Consider the following 24,458-nt stretch of genomic DNA (forward strand, 5'->3'; position numbering starts at 1 on the left):
TAATTTGCCATAGATAATAATAATCAGGTGGTATAACTGATCATATGCATAATATAATAAAAATTAAGCATAAAAGTAAAAAGCTGTAATTGAAAATACTTAATTGTATCTTACCAAAGATTAGATATCTGAAAAATACTACAGGTGGCTAGAGTATCGTGCTGATACTGTGTTATAAAACTAAAGAAAAGTAGCAAATGATTGAAAGATTGTAAAAGAGAAGAAGGAAGATTTAGAGATTGCAATATACTTGACTTTTCAAGAGATCATTCACTCACTACTCTCCTACTCTTGTATCTTACAAATGATTCTCAAGACATCATTTTATAGGCAATTCCATGGTAATTTGTTGTGCCAACTAAATCACATGCACAACAAACAATCACATGCACAACAACCAATTCGCATGCATAAAAAACTATCACATGTACAACAAACACAATAAGATGTAAATCTACATGATCATCCACCAAATACATATATTTATAACATTGATTACTCTTTATCGGTTTTGATATTTATGCAAAGTGAAGCTTATGCTAATGGCAATGTAAGACAAGAAGTGACTTTGGCCCACAAATGGGACATGGTTTTCCAAATTTAGGCAGACGAGAGAACTTTTTACATCCCAGGGTAGGAAGTTAGGCTTGGATTTAAGTCAACTCAAGAAGTATTATAAAAACAAGGAAGTAATCCTTCAGAAGGAATAGTGTGCTTGCGACGTTTGAAACTCGGGCACATCACCGGGGCCTACAGGACAACGTTGGCCCAAGACACAAAAGTGAGGGAAAATGAAGGTGACTACGACCAGAATCTGGAACTGTAGTTTGGTTTGATGCAAGAGCAACACATTCATTTATTACTATTTGTTCCGAAGTATAATATTAGGATTGAACTATTGAGTCAAGGTTTAGATGTCTCACCCCTTTCGGTATGTCTAGCTCAAACGAGCATAGGTCCCTCTCTCTCTCTCTCGAGAAAGTGTAGGGTAGCGTGCCACTGTCTTACCACATCCGGCGTGGTCTCACAGTTTGTGTGAGTTTTGTTTTAAAATTGGAGACTTGATTTCTTCTCTCTCAATCTTTGCAACGATGGCTGAAGAGGAGCTTACTAAACGATGGGAACGACTGCACCTGTCAAATGAAGAAACGACTGTTATTAAAATCCAAGCGGAAGACTCGCGCACCAAAGCTGTTCGAGAAAATGTCTGTGTGGTTGGCCGAATCCTATCCGAAAAAGGGGTAAACAATGAAGCGTTTAGAAATACAATGACCCAAGTCTGGCGTTTGGAAGGATGGGTGCGTTTTAAAGATTTAAATGATCAATGCTTCCTAATAGAGTTCCAAAAAATGCAAGACAAAGAAAAGGTGTTGAGCGGGAGGCCATGGTGCTTCGACAGAAACCTACTGACCCTCCAAGAAGTTGATGCAAAAACTTCAATCAATGCTACCCAGTTTCGGTATGAACCCTTTTGGGTGCAATGCCATAATCTTCCACTGGCTGTCATGAATGAAGATATAGGAGAAAAACTGGGCAATTGCATTGGACATGTAATAAGAGTTGACACAGATTCGGATGGCTTAGCATGGGGCAGATGTCTTCGGGTTAGAACTACCATTGACCTGCACAAACCCCTCCTAAGAGGTAAGTGGATGGAATTTGAAGGACTAAGGTATTGGATCTCCTTTAAGTACGAACGGCTGCAAGGTTTCTGCTTTCATTGTGGGGTATTATACCACAAAGGTAAAATATGCTCAAGATACAACCTTGAAGCCCACCCTAAGGAAAACCAATATCAATATGGGTCATGGCTTCGGGCACAGCCTATGAACTCATCTATTTTTTATAGGAGGAAGTATGGAGGCAATCAGGTAAGGGAGGAGATGAAGAACCAGAATCTCTCGACTAGGGAGGACAATGGGGAAAGGGATAGATGGGATTATAAGGAAATGAAGCAGGCCAGATCTAAGGAAGAGAGGGGCTTTAATCATAATAACTACGAAGAACCAGATTCAGTGATAGCAAAAACAGAAACTCTTGAGGGTGTGCTCACGGTGGATGAGGAACAAAGTATATCAGCAGCTATGAAAACCCCGTGTATAGGGGAGGACCATAAAAAGAGGCAACCCGAGGAAGATACAAAGAGGATGGGAAAACAAGAAGAAGAAGTCAATTTTCAAAAAATACCAAGCAATCAAGAGGCTCCACCTACTATGATGGAGTTGGATCTGAGTAGTGCTTCAAAGGATGTCTGTACTAAGCAAGAGGATTTTCCACCTACCAGAATTCTAACACCAACTAGTCAAAAGGGAGAAATAGGGGTCTCTGAACTTACTGGGGGCAACACAGGTACACCCGAACCCAAACACAACCCCTGTACTGTCAAGTTAGAAATGGGCCCAAATAGGACAAGTGGTGGTCTGGATGAGAATCATAAAGGGGGAAGATGGAAAAGGAAAGCACCGCGGGGGGGGGAACCTAGTCCTATTATTTTACAAGATGTCACCAACCTCCAAGTCTAAAAAGGCCCTAAAAAGAGAAGTCTAAGGGGTGACAAAGAGGTGAACCCTCTACAGAAAAAAGCAAAGAATGGTACTCAAGATCCCGAGTCCATAAACCTGAAGGCAGTGGCTGGTCCCCAGCACTGCCCTCCCCAATGAGTCTTTTAGTGTGGAATTGTCGGGGGCTTGGAAACCCTCAATCAATTTGTATCCTTAGGACACTAACTAAGGAGAAGTACCCCATGCTAGTTTTCCTTGTGGAAACGAAATGTAACAAAAGTAGGATGGAGGCCATTAGAAGATCTATAAGATTTGATGCATGTTTTGACGTGGAGAGTGTGGGGCTGAGTGGAGGAATTGCTCTGCTATGGAAGGAGGAGTGGCAGGTCAAAATACTTAATTATACACGATGGCACATTAGTGCAATGATCACTAGCAAGGACACAACAAGGCCCTGGTTATTCACGGGCTTCTATGGCCACCCTGACAAAAGGAAAAGAGATGGCAGCTGGGAACTCCTCAAGATGTTAAAACCTGACCCAAACACCCCCTCGTTGTGTGTAGGAGACTTTAATGAGATCTTACACTAGAGAGAGAAAGTTGGCGGCCCAAGTAGACCATATAAACAGATTGAAAACTTCATAAGGGTGCTAGAACAGTGTGAAATCAGAGATATCCCAAGTGTAGGTCAAAGTTTTTCCTAGTCAAATAATAGAAGAGGGGAAGGGCACACGAAGGAAAAACTAGATAGAGCTATGGCAAATAAACCATGGCTAAACCTCTTTAACGCAGCAAGATGTAATGTACTAGCTGCTGTGAAGTCGGATCACTCTCCAATCCACATCATCTTTCCAATTCAGGTCCAAAGAGAAAGGAGAAGACAGAAAATTTTCAGATATGAAGCCGCATGGGAGGTTAGTGAAGACAGTACGGCAATCATACAAGTTGAATGGACAGGAGTTTGAAGGGAAATAACATAGCTGAATCCATGAGAAAGAAGCTAGAAATGTGCCAATTGGGACTCATGAAGTGGAAAAGAGCAAAAAACCAGCAGGAGAACCAGGGTTTGAACCAAATCTGGGCAAAGATAAGCCATTTGTAAGACAAGGGCGACGGTAATCACGTAAATCAAATGCAAGTCCTGCAGAAACAAGTTGAGGCAGTCCTTGAGGAAAATGACTTAAAGTGGAAACAACGAGCAAAACAGCACTGGCTAAAAAATGGAGATAAAAATACATCATATTTCCACATGCAAACTACTTACCGAAGAAAGATCAACACAATCAAGTCCATCATTGGCCCACAAGGAAACATAGTCGTGGAAATGGAGGAGATTGGGTCAGCTTTCACAGGTTTCTTCTCAACCTTATTCAATTCATCATTGCCTACTAATATTGAGAGTTGTTTGTCTGTCCTTCAACCAAAGATTACAGCTGAGATGGAGGTACAACTATGTAAACAGTTTACTGAAGAGGAAGTAAGAGTGGCCCTTTTCCAAATGAACCCACTCTGGTCACCAGGGCCGGATGGTTTTCATGCACAGTTCTACCAGAGAAACTGGGACCTAGTAGGGAAAGATGTGTGCTAGTTTGCCCTACATTTCTTGAATCACAGTGGCACTCTAAAGGAAGTAAACGACACATATATAGCCCTCATTCCAAATGTCAAAAGTCCAAGAAGAGTAACTGAATATAGGCCAATAAGCCTATGCAATGTGCTGTATAAAGTGGTCTCCAAAACTCTAGCTAACAGATTGAAACAGATTCTACCTCAGCTGATCTCGGTAAACCAAAGCGCCTTCCTTCCTGGACGACTCATATCAGACAATACACTAGTAGCCTACGAGGTTCTCCACTTAATGAGTACAAGAATCAAAGGCAAAAAGGAATTTATGGCCCTCAAACTAGACATGAGCAAGGCGTACGATAGGGTAGAGTGGCCTTTCATGAAAGTCGTAATGACTAAGCTAGGATTCCCCTCTCGGTGGGTCCACCTAATACAAGAGTGCCTTAACTCAGTCTCCTACTCAATATTGGTGAATGGAGAGCCCCAACAAACCTTTAAACCTACTAGAGGTATTTGCCAATGAGACCCAATATCCCCATACATTTTTATACTATGTGCTGAAGCTCTATCAGCCTTACTACACCAAGCTGAAGAGAGAGGAGACATTTCAAACGTGCCTATTGGGAGAGGCCCAACGAAAGTAAGTCACCTGTTTTTCGCAGATGACAGCCTCTTGTTCTGCCAAGCATCCCCGCTGGAACTCACCAAAATAATGACAATTCTGGACATCTATGAGCAGGCTTCGGGACAAGTACTAAATAGAGATAAATCCTCAGTATTCTTCAGCAAGAACACCAAGCAAGAGGTGCAAAACAAAGTACTAAGTCAGATTGGAATGAAGTTCACAGGCAACTTTGAAAAGTATCTTGGTTTACCTGCTATGTTAGGAAGAACCAAAGTCAGAGCTTTCCACACCCTCATTGACAGAACTTGGTCTCGCATTGTAAACTGGAAAACCAACAAGCTCTCATCAGCAGGAAAATAAATACTCCTCAAAGTAGTGCTCCAAGCCATACCCCTTTATTCTATGCGCATGTTCTTACTACCTGAATCTATAACCACTAAACTAAACCAACTCCTTAGAAAGTTTTGGTGGAGATTTAATGAAGACTCATCCAAGATCCAGTGGGTCCCATGGGATTAGCTCAGCTTAGCAAAAGAAAAGGGAGGTCTCGGTTTCAGGGATCTCAAGGTCTTCAACCTGGCAATGCTTGCCAAGCAATGCTGGAGGATTATACAAGAACCTACCTCACTAGTGTCTAGAGTGTTAAAGCAGAAGTACTTCCCCACGGGTGGTTTTTTGGAAGCTAAAACAGGAGTGGGTCCCTCTTTTGTTTGGAGAAGCATCATGGCTGGATTGCAAACACTCAAACCAGGCCTAATGTGGAGAGTGGGTGATGGCTGCAGTATCAACATCTGGACAACAAGATGGGTCCCATCCCTCCCATACTACAGAGTGAGTTCATCAAGAGAGGAGGACTGCTGGTGTGAAAAAGTATCGGACTTGCTACTGCCTGGTCAGAGGAGGTGGAATGAAGATATGCTCAAGGAAATGTTCTCAGATGAGGAATGGAAGGCCATAACTTCCATACTGATTAGTACAAGGGGCAGGGAGGAAAGATTGACGTGCAGTTTGACAAACAATGGGCTATACTCAGTAAGGAGTGGTTACCATTTCCATCAGCAGCTGGAAGCAGACGAATTGGGCGAGAACTCACAAAAACAGGTGGAAAAAGAGATGTGGAAACGTCTATGGTCAATGAAGGTAGCTCCTGCAGTCAAGCACTTTGTGTGGAGAGCTTGTAAAGAAGCTCTACCCACCCTAGCCAACCTGAAAAGAAGGAAAGTAGTTGAAGAGAGTCTATGCCAAATCTGCAATCTGGAACCTGAAACATCTGGTCATGCACTATAGGGCTGTTTAGCAGCAAGAGACGTATGGAACTAGGGAAGTATCAAAACTCAGAAGATGTCCTTTCAACATGAAATGTGGTATATGTTTTTTCTAACATATCCTCATCAGTAACTTTCTCTCCACATAATTTCAGCTTTGAGCTTATTTTAAAAAATGGAGAATTGTATTCAGACACTGTTTTAAAATCTTGCAACCTCAAGTGCATCCAATCATAGCAAGCCTTTGAAAGGATTACGGTCTTCTGGTGCTCGTATCTCTCTCTCAGACTATTCCATGGAATCAAGGGATTTTTTATAGTAAGGTACTCAGTTTTCAATTCTTCATGTAAATGATAGCGAAGAAAAAATCATTACTTTGGCAAGATTCCGGAGGGACGATTCATTTCCTTCTTGGATAGTATTTCAAAGGTTTATTGCATCAAGATGGATCTCAATAGCCAAGATCCAAAATAAGTAATTGTTGCCAGAAACATCAAAAGCAACAAATTCTAATTTTGAAAGATTTGACATTATTTATAAAAAAAATATATATTAAATATATAACTGGTATATAAACTATGGGAATAAAAATTCATCACAGATATAACTGGAATGTAAACTATGGGAATATTAATTTGCCATAGATAATAATAATCAGGTGGTATAACTGACCATATGCATAATATAATAAAAATTAAGCATAAAAGTAAAAAGCTGTAATTGAAAATACTTAATTGTATCTTACCAAGATTAGATATCTGAAAAATACTACAGGTGGCTAGAGTATCGTGCTGATACTGTGTTATAAAACTAAAGAAAAGTAGCAAATGATTGAAAGATTGTAAAAGAGAAGAAGGAATATTGAGAGATTGCAATATACTTGACTTTTCAAGAGATCATTCACTCACTACTCTCCTACTCTTGTATCTTACAAATGATTCTCAAGACATCATTTTATAGGCAACTCCATGGTAATTTGTTGTGCCAACTAAATCACATGCACAACAAACAATCACATGCACAACAACCAATTCGCATGTACAAAAAACTATCACATGTACAACAAACACAATAAGATGTAAATCTACATGATCATCCACCAAATACATATATTTATAACATTGATTACTCTTTATCGGTTTTGATATTTATGCAAAGTGAAGCTTATGCTAATGGCAATGTAAGACAAGAAGTGACTTTGGCCCACAAATGGGACATGGTTTTCCAAATTTAGGCAGATGAAAGAACTTTTTACATCCCCGGGCAGGAAGTCAAACTTGGATTTAAGTCAACTCAAGAAGTATTATAAAAACAAGGAAGTAATCCTTCAGAAGGAATAGTGTGCTTGCGACATTTGAAACTCGGGCACATCACCTGGGCCTACAGGACAGCGTTGGCCCAAGACACAAAAGTGAGGAAAAATGAAGGTGACTACGACCAGAATCTGGAACTGTAGTTCGGTTTGATTCAAGAGCAACACATTCATTTATTACTATTTGTTCCAAAGTATAATATTAGGATTGAACTATTGAGTCAAGGTTTAGATGTCTCACCCCTTTCAGGTCCTATTACATGATGAGATAAAATAATTTGGAGTTGCCATATAATTGATGTAAGGACCATTTAGCTCTTGGAATGGACTTTGTTATCTACACACCTCGCCACCATTGATCATCAAAGGAAGTTAGTGAATCTCAAATGACTTGGAAAACATGTTAGTAAAATTTCTCATTTCTTCTCAATTTACGAAGGTCCTCACCCTTGAATTAAGGTTTTCTTTCTATCTTCTCTGTAAAATTACTCAAAATTTTCATCTCCTATACCCTAACTGTTACAAAAAGTACATCCCTCCTCTTGTAAGAACAAGATGAATGACCACCTTGTGGGTTCAAGATTTACTAAATGTTGTGTACTTTTTCAGATTTATTCTTCATCCAATCAGAAAACTTAGATGACTTCAAAATTTCTTTTGATAACCAATGAAACAACCTGAGCCGCTGACGACTATCATTGTAGGATACAGACTGGAATTCGACACCTCCATATCACAGGAATTAAATTGCAGATTTGGATACGGACTTGTAAGATGCAGTCATGTTGCAGTTTGCTATCTGCACCACCACTATTTGATCATCTACATTCTCTCACTTAAAATGACAAAATTGCTTATATCCTGAAGCATCGCCTTTTTTCTTTTAAATTCTGTTCGAAGTTTCGGAATATATAAACATCTCCCAGTTTTACACAAATCGCCAAATTTACAACCCAGATACTCAGTATTTGAGCAAGTATATCGCGCAGAGACCCAGAAACCCAAGGTACAACAAACATTTTCGTAAAAATATTAGAAACCCAACGAAATAAATACATATTTTTACATATCCAAGCTCATTCTGCCCCCGAGACGTGCTTTCAATAACTTGAAATCACATCCATATCATCACCATGTCTATTTTCAGGAAGCTTCACCCCTTCTGAGAAGATAAAACTGTTCACAGCACCAAAGATGTTTGCTATCTGCATTACTGCTATTTGAGAATTGATGGCTGTCGGCAGAACAGACGAAGGAAGAGGAGGCATACACATAGGATGGAATTCCTTCTTCTTGAAGGTTGGAGCATACAGCATTAGCACTGCCTGACAAAAGAGGAATCTGCACGAAACCCATAGGTTTGTAACCAATCTTATGTATAAAAGCAGTTGAAAAACACCGAGACAGAAAAAGGGGCAACAAAACGAAGGTAAAGAAAGAAAGAAGGAAAATGAAGGAGAAGAAACGACAAAAGCATTGTTCCTTTTAGAAATTCTTCTCAACATTATAAGCTTATACATATTTTGATGCATTAAGAGTTCAAGAATGCAAACATTCGTAACAAGAAGAAACTCATCATTCAAGTCATCAAAGATACTGATGAATCAATAAACTTCAAATCCAACAGGTTTTTTCTTCTATATTTTAGGTTTTCTATAAATGCAAACAATAAAATATGAAAAAGGAACTTTGTTTAATATCTGTTTCCTATGTTTCGGTCTTTTTTAATTTTTTTTTTTTTTTTTTTAATGTCAGGGAACCTCTCCAAGGCCAAGGGTTTTTCGGACCCACTCATGCAGAGTAAACCCTGGGTCCCGTGCACCGTACCCTCGAAACTTTCCCTACACGGAACTAGTTAAATCACTGGATTTTTACTAGGGGGTATGGCCCCAAAAGATTGTTTGCATCGATGAGGTATTGAACCTTGAACCTTGAAGGGAGTGATACCCCAAGACCAAGGCCTTCACCACTTGGGATTAAGGAAAAAATTATAACCTTAACTTTATATGAATACAAATAATATTTTCTTTTATAAGTTACATGCATTCGTTTGGATTTAGTGCACTTGGTTAAAAATACTTGAATTTGGGTATTTTTTGTAAAATGTCTCTTTTTTAAGATAGTTTTCTCTTTCCCCTCCCCTTTTTCCTCCCAAAATTATATTTCTGACCTCATCCCTGGTTGCATATGGATAACACTGAAAAACATGAAGCATCCACTAGAAGACTATTTTTTTTTTTATAAGTTAAGTGTACATAATCTATAAATACTAAAAAGGTTTCATTTAAAGTACCATATCAACTTACAGGCATTTCATTTCGAATGAGAGGTAATTATACCAATAAGCAAGTTTTATATTGATAGTCATGTACCACGAATTAACTTCAAATGAATTCAACTTTACATTAAATTAAAATAGGCATCATTTCCAGGTTGCAAGTAAACATTAGTATTTCTAGAGCTCATTCTTTCAAATATTCTTGCCCAGCATTTATAACCCAAAAGCATATAGTATCTAGTAAGTTCTAATAATACATAATTGGGAAAGCCAGAAATCACTCTTCAACTGAATAGTATTAATTCCTCAATCAGACAATAGTTACTAGAAATTTTCCATTTTGAAAAGTTCAGGGTTTGAGTCAGTTGAAAAAGGGGAAGTCTTAGAAAATCTAGCACCCCAATAAAGGAGAGAGAGAGAGAGAGAGAGAGAGAGAGAGAGAGAGAGAGAGCACAAGGGTCATGACGCTTTCTATTTTGTGCATTCACAAAAAAGATAAAAATGAAATAAATAAATAAATAATTGCAAACAAACATTATGAAAGAAAGAACACACCTTAAGAGAAGTCGTCTTAGGAATGGATCACTTAGTGTCTGCGCCCAAACTGGATTTAGGGTGTCTGACGTTGCCAAAGTCAATCCCCAGTCACTTAACGATAAGGAAAGCAGTTTCTCAGCCTCGTTGAAGGTGTCCTGAAACATTTCTTTCTTTATAAGTTAAAAAAAAAAAAAAATGCCAAACATAAAGGCAGAAAGTTGACAATACAGACCATCTCAATGTCAGAACCAGAAAGACCAAGCAGCAGACCAAAAGCCTGCAATGGAGCAGTGAGAAAAATTGTGAATAGGCTTCCATTTGGGTGATGAGATGAATCAGCGGCAGCAATAGGAGATGAAGAGCTTGGAGATAGAAGCATAGCAACTGGCTCTCCTTTTTCTGCTCCAACTATAGCCTGCACATAATTATGAACACGATGGTTACATTTCATATAGCTCTACCAATTAGTTGAAGGTGTATTCGAGATTCTAAGTATACAACATGAACATTGCTAGCATATAATGAACCACCAAAATGATTACTTTTTAAGGAAAATCATATAAATCATCTTTTAATGTCTTGAACTTCATATCTCATGTATCATCATCAGTCCTTGACTATAATTGCCCACTTGTCACCTGCCAATGATCACTGTTCCCAATAAATCTAGGGGATTGACTTTGGCAACATCATGATATCTACAAGATCCATAAATAACTCTTCTAACAGCCTTCGAGAATTTTCCCTTTAGAACCATTGGAATATCAATGAATAGAGCACCAACAAACCAATGTTTGCCAATAAAATCAAGTTTTTTTCTAGATAAACTAATACCATTCTTAGACCTAACAACTGCATAACATGAAAATTAAACTGCCTGCTTGTGGCCTGAATCAACGCTACAAAATCTTTTCACATCCTGGCAATACCTCCAAAGTCATTCCGGAAAAAAACGTGCAACTGTATACAAATAGAATACCAACTGATCTATCTGAGATTCTGAGATAAAGACAGAACTACAACTACTTAAGAAAATTTCCCAGACCATCTTCTCGATGATTATTTCAGGCCAAACAAAGCCTTCTCTAACTTGCAAACATAATCGCGATGCTTCCATGGAGCAATAACTCAACTAACCTCCTTGTTGAATTCCTCGTACAAGTCAGCGTTAAAGAATGTATTTTTTAACATTCAACTGAAGCAAAGGCCAGCCACAATTAGTGACAACTGATTTTTTTTTTTTGTCAAGTAAACGGTTATATTGATAAGAATAGGCATAATCCAAGTACACCGTATAAAAGACTTAACACCTATTTGGGAAGAAGAAATAGAAACAAGAAATTCATGAAAATCAAGGCCACTAAAATCTACACCTGTGGCCCATAGAAATATAGTGCTGACAAAAAGTAATCTATGTTCTTCTAACGAGCGCTCCTTGTCTTCAAACATCCGGTCATTTCACTCCTTCCGTAGGCACCACAAGATACAGATTGGAACCATTTTCCACACGGCTGTGATTTGTGGAAGAGAATATCTTCCCACAGGTGCATTCGATTTACTCCAAACGACAGCATCCAATGGTGGCCTACCACGTAGACCCCACATCCTCTCAATGGTGGACCGCACTGCAAAGGAAGAAAAAAAAATTCTGTCCCTCACTTCCATCCTCCCACCCTCCCTCTCTCTTTCCCCTTCCAAGGTTCGTATACCATCCACCAAAACCGCCTCCCTCTCGCTCCTGCCCTTTTCCTCTCTACATTTTCTCTCTCCTGGTTTAACCTTGGAGACTGACAGGATATCTTCCAGCATTGACTTTCCCCACTCCAGCTATCGAACTCACCGCCAGATCTATGAGCTCAATGTTTTTTTCTTCCTTACCATTTTTATTTCAGTTTTTAATTCATTCAGGTTTATCAAACCCCATTAAAGTTGTTACACTCCTTCCTTATAGCAAAAAGATTCCCTATAGAATTTGTCAATTTTTCGCCCCACAATCTTGGCCATTTAAAACGGATTAAATCAGCCAATTCAATACTCTCTTTTTTTTATCTCTCAGATGCAAGATAGTTGCTACTGTTTTGATTTTGTTTCCTTAAGTTTCTCATGCTTCCTTCAATGCTTTCCCTCGAGTAAAAGATAAAGCTGGCTTTTCCTGTTGAGAAATATCTGGGAAATGATTTTCCGACATTTATAAAGAAGTTTTTTTTTTTTTTTTTTTTGGGTTGTTTTCTTTCTTTAATCTTCTGTAATATAGATGAATGCCAATGCTTGGTGAAGGTTGTATGAGGGGGAAATGTGTTTGGGTGTTTTGTCAGGGTGGGTTCAGGCAAATCGTTTAACTGTCAAGAAGGGCTTTCAGAAGCCTCAGCTATTTGTCTGTTAGCTCCAAAATCCATTGGCAAAACTGCTGCTGATGCAAAATGTGGCTATTCTGCGGCTTACATTGCCTCTGCAAACAGGAATCCGAACAGAAGCTTGATCATGGCAGCAAATAGACCTCTAATTCCAAATTTGCATTCGCATTCTTAGTCTCAGCCTCAGCCTCAAGTTGATTGTAATCAGAAAGGTTCCATCTTGGGTAACATGTGGTTCGAAAACCAGAATCACTTGTCTGGTTCTAACTCATTGAGCAATTTGGCAAATGGAACTCTGTTTCCGGATATTCATTCTGAAGTTGACAACAATCAAAGAGATTCGGATTTTGCAAGTTTGTTTAATGCTAACCACAATCGGATTTTACGCCAGTCTGGTCTAGAGCTCCTCTTCTGGTGTGACGGTCTTACGGCATACTGCGGTGGGGTGGGTGCAAAGTGCGAAGGTGTCGAAGGGTCTCTATTCACAGGAAGAAAACACATACACGGGTGAGGGAGGGAGTTTTGCTTTTGATATGCTATGATGTAGTGCAAGAGTTTACTATGAGGAAGTCTGATGTGTCAAAACATTATTAGCTGCCGTTAAACCCACAACGTAGGAATTTCCGTTCCAAAGAGGAACTGTTTGTGGAATACCTCGTAAATTTGTCCAGCTGGCCACACGCACTCCCCAAGGTTCTAGAATAATCTTTGTAAGAAGAGGAAGAGAGAGGGTCAGCTATGGGCACAAACACACACACATGCCACTTGCCACATGGCAAGCATGCACACGCCTAACCCTAGGTTTTGGTTTATTTGTAAAAAGACATACATGCCCCAAAGGTTCATTGAACCTAGACACAAAGGGAGGATGCAAAGGGACTTTTAGGGTTTCGGAATTAGGGCAAAAACACGCCACTTGTCATGCATGATGAAGAGTCTTTCGGTTTTCCAAAGAAAAGCAATGATCGTGAGCGAAAGTGGGAAGTTTCAGCCAAGAGAGGAAGGGCATGCAACATGGCGCCCATGCACAGACTCTTGAGTTTCCAATGCACAGACTCTTGAGAAGTATATAAGGACTTCTTTTAGGGGCCACCGCCCTACACCCCACAAAGAAGTCACCCAAAGGTCATTTTGTGATTTTGCAAAGAGCTCCTCACCTCCCTTCTCTCTCAAGCACGTCCACCATACGGGGAAGAACAACTCATTTTTCTTTCACTTTCTCTCCAACCAAACATTACCGACGCCCATACCATCTCCATTGATCCAACCACAGTAGAAAAAGGGAAGCAAGGAGCCCACGTTAGAAGGAAATCCACACGGTAACAACCACTAAGTCTCTACTATGTTCATTTCTTCAAAGCGCACACGTTCACAAGGGTTCTCTTGGGAAGAAAGACCCCACTCTATCTCGAAATTTGAAGAAGATTAGAGTGTTTAAGGTTTTGTTTGGATTGCTGTCAAATCATGGAAAAGGGGGTTTTCGTCAAGAGGATAACCAACCCACCATTAGCAAAGCACAAGTGAACAAGAGACATATAGAAGGAAGAGATTTCCGGCCACCATTTAGGTCCAAACTAGGGTTTCCTTTCTCTATAAGGTTTCGGCCATGAGAGTGATGATCACCACACACAGCAACGCACACCACACACACGTCGGATTAGGGTTTATGATTTCCTTATGTCTAATAAGTTGAACAAACATTTTTCAACTTACTTGATTGTGTTCTTTACGTCGGATTTTGTAAGTTAGCTCTCAACCTACCTTTGTATAATGTTTGTATGTATTGTGTAAACTTTGCATGCTATCGAATAAATTGGGTTGTGGAATTGTTGAATGTCAAATGTTCTACATGCGAGTTCTCATGTCATTGCCATGCTTGCATGTGTTGTTCAGGGATATTGTGATACTCGGCCTAACTAGTTTGCCAAGATCCGAATGTTGTCGCTTATCATGCTAGGCACCAAACGTTGTTTTATATAAAGTATATTGTGTTCGAATGTTTTCAAGTCGTAAATGTGATATGCTTAAAGGTGTTGCATGAAATTGTGTAACTCATGACCATGCATGATCAGGTCTTTCATAAAAGAAGAAGAGTCAAAGTTCATGTCACATGCATTTCGGGTTGTGCATCATTTCTCAAAAGTGTCATTTCATGTTTTGTCACAACCCCAAATACTAGGATGGGGGAAATATCCTAATGGAACTCCTCTGTCTACTCTGGAGTGCATAAATTGGAAGTGGTAACCCCTGGTTCGACAATATATATAGCATTTTATAGCGTAATCCCAATTGCAATCACCCATTTGCTTCCAAAAGGGTAATGGAACAAAATCCCAACTTCCACTATGATGTCAAACATCCATTTTATATATGTTATGAAAGAAGCCTCTTGGTTTATGATACAACTATGAAATTAGGGTTTTCCACAACAATAGCAGCACAGATTTACTTCCACACACTCAATGGCAGCATCAAAAATTGGCAATGGCACACACAACATGCATGATTTTGCAATTACCGAGAATCGAAATGATAGCACACCATAACTAGCATGACAGGGAGGCCTGTCCACCACACTCATCGAACACAACCCTATAACAAACAACAGCGCAAGAATCAACTTCAATCACAGCAACTAAAACAACAGTAGGGCCTACCACACAGACAGGAGCCATGCAATAATGACGATGGTATCTTCAATTATGGTTGTCGACTTTGAGGGAGCAATCTTGGTAAAAGCACATTTAAGCGCATGTGCTTTCCTCACCAAAAGGGAAGCACATTTACAAAAGTGCACAGAGCACACTTTTTTGTCCTTTACTGGTTTCAAACAATTAGATAGAGATGGATAAAAAAAATAAATTGAACCTTCTTATTTGATTAAATAATTTAGTAGGGTGGGGATAAAGATTTGTTCAAGGGAGGATTGAGATTTTTTTTAGTTTTCACGAATCATAACTGAAAGAAAGGAATAGGATATTCCCATATCGATCAGGATCTAAACAAATGTTTTTTAAAGTAATTAAAAACACATCAACTATATTCGCTTCTATGTTAAATGCTTTAAGTTTGGAGATCACAAATTTCATTTCACAAAGACTAATAAATTCTTCAATTACAGAGAACAAGAAACAAGATGTATCCTTCTATTGTTTATAAAATGGTTTACATTATACTCCAGAGCGTTCTCTCTGTGAATTCCTCCCACTGTCAGTGGCCCAAGTCACATATGAGCTCATACTCCAAAAGAACTAGTAAATGTATAAAAGGAGCCCCTTGAAATCATTATAAAAGGCTTGAACTTCATCCTCCCAAGCAATGTCGTCTCAAGTTTCAAGCCAGGTGTTATGCTGAAAAACTCACCCTTGCCCTTCCCCATCCCCAAGCAAGCCAAAACCCTCTCACAACTTCCTCCAATGAACAAGACCAGAGAGATCAAAAACCGACTAACACCCATAGTGTACTGTACATGTAGCCTTCGAAATGTCATTCTCTCTGTTGAACCACCAAACACTACTACCTGCACGACTTTCCTTAAGTGCAACCCCAGCTTATATCCAAATGGGGCTAACCAATATACATGAACAGATAAATAAGTTCAGAAGCTAAACCAAATCCAACCAAAATAAAAGCAAGTTAAAGGCACAGATTTACCGACCACTCAAATCCAGCAAAAGTATCATCAATAGCAAAATATCCAATGGCCAATTTCAAATACAAAAAACCCACACATCAAAACTCATTGTTCCACCACCAAGTACATCCAACGGTATACCAGAACCACCCAAATAGACCAAATATCATCAATAAAAGAATGATAAATAACTGTGTTGTTAAAGAGAAAACCTCATTGGAAGCATGTCCTCAATAGGGTAACCTAAATTGCATCCACACACTTCAAATCAACAATGTAAAACTAGCAACAGACAACTATTAGTTCACTTTTGCAATATACAAGTAAAACTCACAAGCCCAAAAACTAGGAGTATGAGACTTGCCTTGAATGCTTCACTGTTGTCACTATCAATAACCAAAAATAGAGGTCTTCTTGTAAATGGAACAAAGTCACATGGGTAAATGTAGTTTAATCCTGGAATAAAAACAGCTGGTTATTGTAAGAAAATTGGTTGCTACTTTCAGTAAAATCATGAAAAATGCAATTCCATAGTTGGAAGATTTCTCATGCCAGTGACATTGAAAGCTACAATAATATTAATAAACATGGCTGGGAAAGTTAATAAGAATATTCTACTCTACCATTTCAACCTTTCCAGATTTATTCTTCAATTCAGCATAGAGGTATATCATTTTTTACTCATCCCATCAATGTCCTGTTAAATCTGTAGATGTGCAATAAGATTATCTTGTTGTAATTAGCACCATCAACATTATACCCAAGACATGACCAAACATCCAAGTCGAGCCATCTATTTTACAAATGATGTGACATGATACCGAATCCATATCGCTCTTACCCAAGCAGCCTTGCTTATCTATTCTTTATTTGCAAGTCAATAATTTAGGAGTTTCTTACATCCAATTTATCTTGGAGATTGTAACACTCCTAATTATTTTTAATTTCGTTGAACTTAATTAAAAGTGGATGTAGATTTTCTTAGGGCATTATGCGGTAAAATCATATTTAGATGCAATACCATAACAAGTAAAATCAAAGCCATTCTAAACCATTGTGGAATGACAAATTAACAACCAAAAAAATGGAGAACGGGATTAGAAGCTTAAAAGAAACTAGCCATAAGCATGTGGACAAAATTCTGGCCGGGACAGAGTTGACAAAGTAAACAGCCAAATAATACAGGGACAATAAGAGTTGTATCCTATGTATAAAACATAATTGCAGCCCTTGAACACGAGTGTGGACAGCTCAACATACAAGATAATTCAAGGAAAGGGTCCTTGGTAGAGTTTGGAAAAAAACTTGGCAATTACATCCCTCATAATTGCTGGGAAACATTCAAAACCGACGTAGATTCAATAAAATGGATCCAACAGTCGGTTATGTGGAGTGCTGGCATATTATCCCTTTTCTCTCCGTACACATTTAAGATGGAAAGTCTGTTCCAGTGACTCTTCGCCGGAATCAACCCTTATTAGTCTTTACGTTTATTTTACAGTTTTTGTGATAGGCATGTGTTTCCTCAAACATCTCTTAATAGAAACAAAAGTATTCCTTTTGTCAATGGAGGGTGGAAACTATTGTTGCATCACGGAGAGGGGTAGAAAGGTAACCAAGGAGATGATGCTCAACTATGCCAGTGCCTGCTGGCTGGCGAACACATTAGAAGAATGTTTATTTTTGGGGGGAAGGAAAGTTTTTACAAGACTTATCGGGATGGAACCAAAGCTTTGTTTGCTCATAGGCGCTCTAACGCGTATGGGCATTTCTTGGAAGTAACAGATTATGGTGGTGGCAGCGGAGGTCAATTAAAGATCTCATTCCTGTCCAGCACCTCAGAATATCCCTTACTCTTCCAGGCACAACCCATGCCACCCTGGTCCGATTAAAGATCTCATTCCATAAACACCAGGCCACCTCGCAATGTAACAAAAGATTATCCACTGATTTCCCATCTCTCTTGCACATAAAGCACCAATCTAACATGATGAGACCACATAAAGCACATAACTCCAAAGAAAGTTGCAAAAAGTTTTCTCAATACGAGAAGCCACACTTACAGGTAGCAGAAATAGGGATAGAAAATAGTTAGAGAGGTTAGATAAAGTGCTCTTGATGAGATTTAATCTACCACCCTTGGAGAAATCTATCCGTTTCCACCCAAACAATCTTCTTTTAACTTTTTCTAACACACCATTCCAAATAGATTTTTTCTTGAAAGCAGCCCCCAACCAAAGCCTGAGGTATTTCAAAGGCAGCAAAGCGACCTTACAGCCCAAGATATTAGCCAAGCCCTGCATATTGTTCACACCACCCACAGGAACCATTTCAGACTTCGAGAGATTTACCTCCAGGCCTGAAACCGCTTCAAAGCAAAGTAATACAACCCTCAAGTACTGCATATGATCACTGTCTGGCTCACAAAACAGTAGCATGTCATCAGCAAAGAGATTGTGAGCTATAGTAACACGTCCCACAGAAAATCCAGCAAGGAAGCCTCCATTAACCGCTGTTCTTAACATATGACTCAATGCTTCCATAGCAATGACAAACAGCAAAGGGGAGAGGGGATCCCCTTGTCTTAATCCCCTAGAGCTGTTAAAGAATCCTTCCGGTGCTCCATTCACCAAAACCAAATAACAAACTGTAGTTATACAATGTCTAATCCATGAAATCCATCTATCCCCAAAACCACACCTCCCAAGTAAATAACACAGAAAAACCCAATTAACATGGTCATAAGCCTTTTCCTTGTCTAGCCTGCACAGGTGTACCCTCCTTGATTCTACAATCGAGGCAATCATTGGCAATCAACACGGAATCCAAAATTTGTCCCTCCTTCACAAACACATTTTGAGATTTTGAAATAATACTACTCATACAAGTACTTACGCGATTGGCAAGCACCTCTGAGATAATCTTATACACTTCATTAATGAGACTAATAGGCCAAAAATTTTCGCCTCCACAACCCCAACTTTCTTAGGGATAAGAGCAATAAAAGACGCATTAATGCTTTTTTCAAATGTACCAAAGGTGTATAGCTCCTGAAAATCCTGCATACCATCAAGTTTGGGTCTCTAAGGGGATTTTTCAGCAACATCTTTGTAAAAATTGACAATATGTTCTTTGTAGCATAATAATTAGAGTAAACCTGTCCCTCAACCTGAAGCACCTCGATAGCATTATTCCTGCGATGAGAATGAGCCACCCAGTGGAAAAATATAGTACATCGGTCCCCTTCCTTTAGCCAAAGGGCTCATGACTTTTGTCTCCACGAGATTTCCTCCATAAGTAGCACCTTCTCCAGCTCCAAAGTGATGGCTAATTTCCTGCAGGAGTCCTTAGAAAGAGGAGCACTCACCTCCCTTTCCTCCAAATCCTTTAATTCCTTCATAAGAGGCCTTTTTTACTATTAATGTGTCCAAAGACTTCAGCATTCCACCTCTTCAAAGCTTTCAATTTCCCAGCCAATATAAAGCTTGGCGAACCCTCAAAAGAATAGGAGGACCACCACGACCTCCCTTTCTCCACAAAACCCTCAACTTTCAGCCACATATTTTCAAACTTAAAGTATCTTTCACCCTCATGAATGCCACCACAATCTAGTACAATGGGAAAATGATCCGAGCAAACTCTATCCAATCTCTTCTGTAGCAAGGTAGAGTAATGTGCACACCAAAAATCTGTCCAAAAGAGACCAAGGCCGATTATTAGACCAAGTGTACACGCCACCTACAAGTGGTAAATCCACCAGGTCCATATCAAAGATAAATTGAGAAAACTCATTCATTTCTTGGCTATACTGGCTTTCTCCCAATCTTTCACTAGGGAACTGAGTGATGTTAAAGTCACCACCAATACACCACAGTAAAATTCCACCAGCTGCCCAAACCCGCAAACTCCTCCCACAAAACCTTCCTATGTGTGTCCACATTTGGCCCATACACACCAGCAAAAGCCCAACAAAAACCATCCTCCACATTTTTGAACGAACACGCCCCAATATAATTTCCAGCACACACCTCGATAGATTCAAGCACCCTCGAGTCCCACATAATAAGAATAGCCCCGAATGCTCACTTAGAAGCAAGGTACACCCATCACACAAATTGACAGCCCCAAATGCTAGTGATGATGCTACAATCCATGAATTCCATCTTGGTTTCCTGCAAACACACAATATCCAACTTCCAATGGCATAAAATATTCTTCAACCGCCAACGCTTATTGGAATCATTAAGACCCCGAACGTTCCAAGAAAGAATTTTCGGCTTCATGGGAAGAAACAGCCTTTCCCTTGGATCTACCTTTGCTAGTGCTCCCCTCCCATCCGTCATAATTGACGCTTCAACTCCCTCTTTTTCCTAGAAGCAGATCTAGGGGATTGAAACTGACCCTCCTCAATAGTGATAAACAATGCCCTGAATTGCTCCCCAAACCCATCACAAGAAATCCCCATAAAAGATCAAGGTATCATCTAGAAACAATAGAGGAGAAATGTTAAACACACCAAGATCACTTGCCCCCACAGAAAAGCCAAAGTGAAAACCCTCATTGACTGGAGCTGCTAAAATCTTTCTAGAGTCTCCCTATCTCAAACCATGAGAGCTGTTGAAGAAGCTAGTGAGTGCCATTCACTAATATAGAACAGCTCTTAAGCTTGCGAGTTCCATTCACCAATATAGAAAAGTTCAGCATAGAAATATAATTTGCCATCCAAGAAAGAAATGGTTCGTAAACTAAAAAGATTGTTGTGAGTTTAACCCCTTAGGTTTCCATCCAACACAGAATGGAAACGCCAACGTGGAATGCCACCAAGTCCATGGTGAACATGTGACATGCCACATATTAAAAAGAAAAAAGATGAAAAAATAAAAATATATAAACAAAACTAAAGCACACAGAGAAAACCATCCCTTTGAGTTCCCATCACCCCTTCCCCTTGCCACCTTACTTGTGCAGGAGAGATGGAGGTGTTGCCAGCTCCACCCTACACACCACCCTACCAGGGAAAACCCCACTCCCGCTGCACAAGTGGGGTTAAAACTAGGGGAATGAGTTTTTTAAAAGAAGGTTAAACAAAGGGATTATTTAATTATTTTGTCAGTTTAGGGACCATTTTTTTTCAAAACCCAGAGACTATTTTTATTTTTTTTCATTTTTTTCAAGCTCCATTAGTAGTTTTCTATTTTAATTATATTTCTATATTATTTAATTATCTTAGGATTTGTAGGACTAGCAATAGCCTACAAAAAAAGCTTTCATGTATTATAGCAAAATAAATGATAAAGTATTTCTATGAAAATTTGACAGCAAGAACTTTGAGAGATATAATTCTTCCCAAATGGGTAATGCTACAGAAAGCTAGATGTGATGCTTCTGAAAACTACGTGTCACTCATAAAATCGTTCTTCTTGTTAGTCCTTTTTCCAGCAATTAGAATCCTTTCCAGCAAACCCATATATGAATCACTTTCCCCATCTGTCCTGAAAGCCCAAATATAGTAAACCCCCGGAACAATTCATCAATCAAAAAGCTCCCCCAACAACCCAAAAATTTCAATGGTCCAAGAATCCAAAATTTTACTGGTACTATTCACAACACCCATATCAACTACCTGGAAACTTAAATTCTCTTCTTTGTATTGCCCCCACAGCAAATGCACTGTTTTACTCCATGGTAAAAACCAAAATCCTTAAGTTTTCCTACATTTATCATCACAAACCTTAACTCTATTAGCTCTTCCTAAACCCCAAAAAATTGCTGTCAATAAATTTCGCCATTAGATTTGGTATCACAATCTTTATACTGCATCAAACTATCGGGTTTGCTACCTATCAAGTTCTTGAGAATCCACATAACACTATAAAATCTCATTTGGGAGGACGTAAATTGCAACTGTTAGAAGGGAGGGGGGTGAAAGGGATATACACAAACTAAACAGAAAAAATAATAAAATAAATTAGCTTCTCTGAGTTTTTAATTAAATTTCAATCAAATATGTAAAAGTAAAGCAACCAATCAGTGCTATCTGAATAATCTGATGGAATGATCTTAGTCACTAATGCTTCAAATCCATTAATGAATTTTCATGATCCTCAAAAATTGTTTCCTTTCCCCTCCCATAATAAACACTGCTTAAGCATACGTGGGAACACCTTACAACCCAAGACTATATAATGCTTGCTGAAGATCCCATCCCAACAGACCAATGTGTCAACCAATACTGGACATAACCCACATAACCCCATGTGAGAACATACAACAGGCCATATTCCCAGGCAACCAAACAATGAAGGAAAAACTAATTTACTAGCTCCACTATTTCACATACAACACCTCTTCCCACTAAGCTTAGATGCAAACTGATTTTTCTTCTGGTAATGAATAAATTCAAATTGGCAAGTTAAATCAGAATTTCCAAACCCAAAAAACTAAAACAAAATGAAGGACAGCTCATCTAATGAATTATCTTCTGTTTTGTATGATGGAGATTTTGAAAACGCTACAAAATGGAGCTCTGGTTGATATAGGTGATACTGCCAAGTTTCACTAAGAAAAACGGATATGTTTTTTTGCTAGGTAATTGAAGTTTTTATTAAAACTCTAAAATCAGAGCCCAAGTAGACAGGTAGCATACAAGAGGAACACCCAACTAGCAATGGAGAAGGAGACAAGATAATCATAGAAGCTCAGTCCATTACAACGTACATTCAAGTTTCACTAATAGAAAAGGATATATTAGGGTTTCTAACTGAACAAATTGGCAAGGTTTCAAGTTAATAAGTAAATGGAATTTTAGAAATCAAGCTGCTATTATGCCTCAACACCAGGAAACAAGCTTTAAGACACAAATGGTGTGACAAAGAATTGATAAAAAATAATTAAAAGATTACAAAAGAACAAAATTTTAATAAACTATGTGAATGAAGAACTATTTCTCTTCCTATAAATGATAAGCCTTTAAAATAGGGGAAGCCCAAAAACCCAATTTAAGAAGAGGGTTTGGCTGACTGTAAGAAATTCTGAAATGCTCAAATCTAATCTACAACTACATATTGACATTGAACATGAATGCCCATCATCCACCATGAAGATTCCCCAATTTCTCTTTTTAATTACATCAAAAATAATAAAGTCTAATGTTTTCCCTGCTTCTAGCATTAATCCATTATATGTCTCAATAATCAAATGTCATGCGCAAAAAGTTTGTGTGGAAGTTTCAAGGCTTTACAAAATATCACTTACACGACCTCCTAGATTTCCACCAAAGGCATGGTTTTTTTAAAATAATGCAAGGTTGAGAATGCATTTCGATAAATGGGATGTGATCTGGCATTCATTAAAGATCCAAGAAGTACCTCCATTTCCACGAGCTCCAAATTGTAAGCAGCCAGGGGAGTTCGTATAATCTCCTTGACTTCGCAGGGAAGAAGGGTTCAAGCTATCACAATTGAGGCTGAAAGGTGAAATAGAGTTTTCATCAGTATAGATAGCATCCGACTGAAACTTCCTGGCACAATTCCCTTTTGCGTCTACATAAGTTTCAGCACCCCTTGGAGATGAAATAGCAAGTCCACCACTTCCTGAAGCAACTCGAACAACATGAGAAGCATGTAGACTTTAAAGGCTTAAAGTGCAAATAAATAAAAAAGTGGAAACCATGAGTTAAGAAACAAGTTGAATTTAGGGTAAAATCCACCTGCACACAAATGGTTTGGGTCAATTCTATCAACACTCCTGGATTTTCTTATTTAACATCCTACAATATCAACTTTTCTTGCCAATTTACTCCATCCAACTTCTGTTTAATTATTAAGATCATTTTTTTCTATTCTAATTATCCTCACATCCAAATCCAACATTTCTACGTTTCATTCATTTTAAAGTTTAGGACCTCTCGAGGGGCATTAAATTGAGCAGATATTGGTAATGAAGGGCTCTTTTGATTCCTTTTCTGAGTTTGTGACATCACACCACAAAAGGCCCTCACAAAAAGGAACATGCAGGACACAGGCCACAAAGCTCACCAATTGTTCCATTCCACCAAAACTCTACAGCACACCCCACATCTCTCTCCTCTTTGCTCTCTCTTCTTTCATTCACAGTGTTGCTTTCTCATTACATAATACTAACTGGATTAACCCCCACCCCCCCAGGCGGCGATTAGCAATTTCTATTCAGTCTTTCCTTGGCTTGCCTCTGTTTTGTTGTGGCTAGATGTGTGCAAGTCATTTGTGGTCAAGGTGGGATATTGAGGGCTGGTTTGGTTATACAAAACCAAACTATCTCATCTCATCTCATCTTATATGATCATTAGAACTTTCCCAAATTCAATTCAACTTTCTCAAATCCCAAAACAAAACTAATATTAAAAAAT

General features: G+C 38.9%; 2 protein-coding genes across 3 annotated transcripts in view; one reads left to right on the top strand and one right to left on the bottom strand.

Moving 5' to 3' along the window:
- Window positions 1-1,091: 1,091 nt before the first annotated feature.
- LOC122301714 lies at window positions 1,092-2,522 on the top strand. Its single transcript, XM_043113103.1, has one exon. The coding sequence runs from the start codon at window positions 1,092-1,094 to the stop codon at window positions 2,520-2,522; it is 1,431 nt and encodes a 476-aa protein (XP_042969037.1).
- A 5,589-nt stretch (window positions 2,523-8,111) lies between these two features.
- Window positions 8,112-24,458, bottom strand: part of LOC122300130 (protein SCAI homolog) — a 32,291-nt gene continuing 15,944 nt past the window's right edge. For both annotated transcript variants that reach the window (XM_043110557.1, XM_043110556.1), the window contains 5 exons: window positions 23,440-23,664; window positions 16,437-16,528; window positions 10,317-10,499; window positions 10,103-10,239; window positions 8,112-8,610 (listed from right to left, as the gene is read on the bottom strand). In XM_043110557.1, coding sequence (XP_042966491.1) covers window positions 8,370-8,610; window positions 10,103-10,239; window positions 10,317-10,499; window positions 16,437-16,528; window positions 23,440-23,664 — 878 coding nt within the window. In that variant the 3' untranslated portion in view covers window positions 8,112-8,369. The remainder of the gene's footprint in view (window positions 8,611-10,102; window positions 10,240-10,316; window positions 10,500-16,436; window positions 16,529-23,439; window positions 23,665-24,458) is intronic.

The sequence above is a fragment of the Carya illinoinensis genome, chromosome 2, assembly GCF_018687715.1.
Source record: "Carya illinoinensis cultivar Pawnee chromosome 2, C.illinoinensisPawnee_v1, whole genome shotgun sequence".
Classification (NCBI taxonomy): Eukaryota; Viridiplantae; Streptophyta; class Magnoliopsida; order Fagales; family Juglandaceae; genus Carya; species Carya illinoinensis.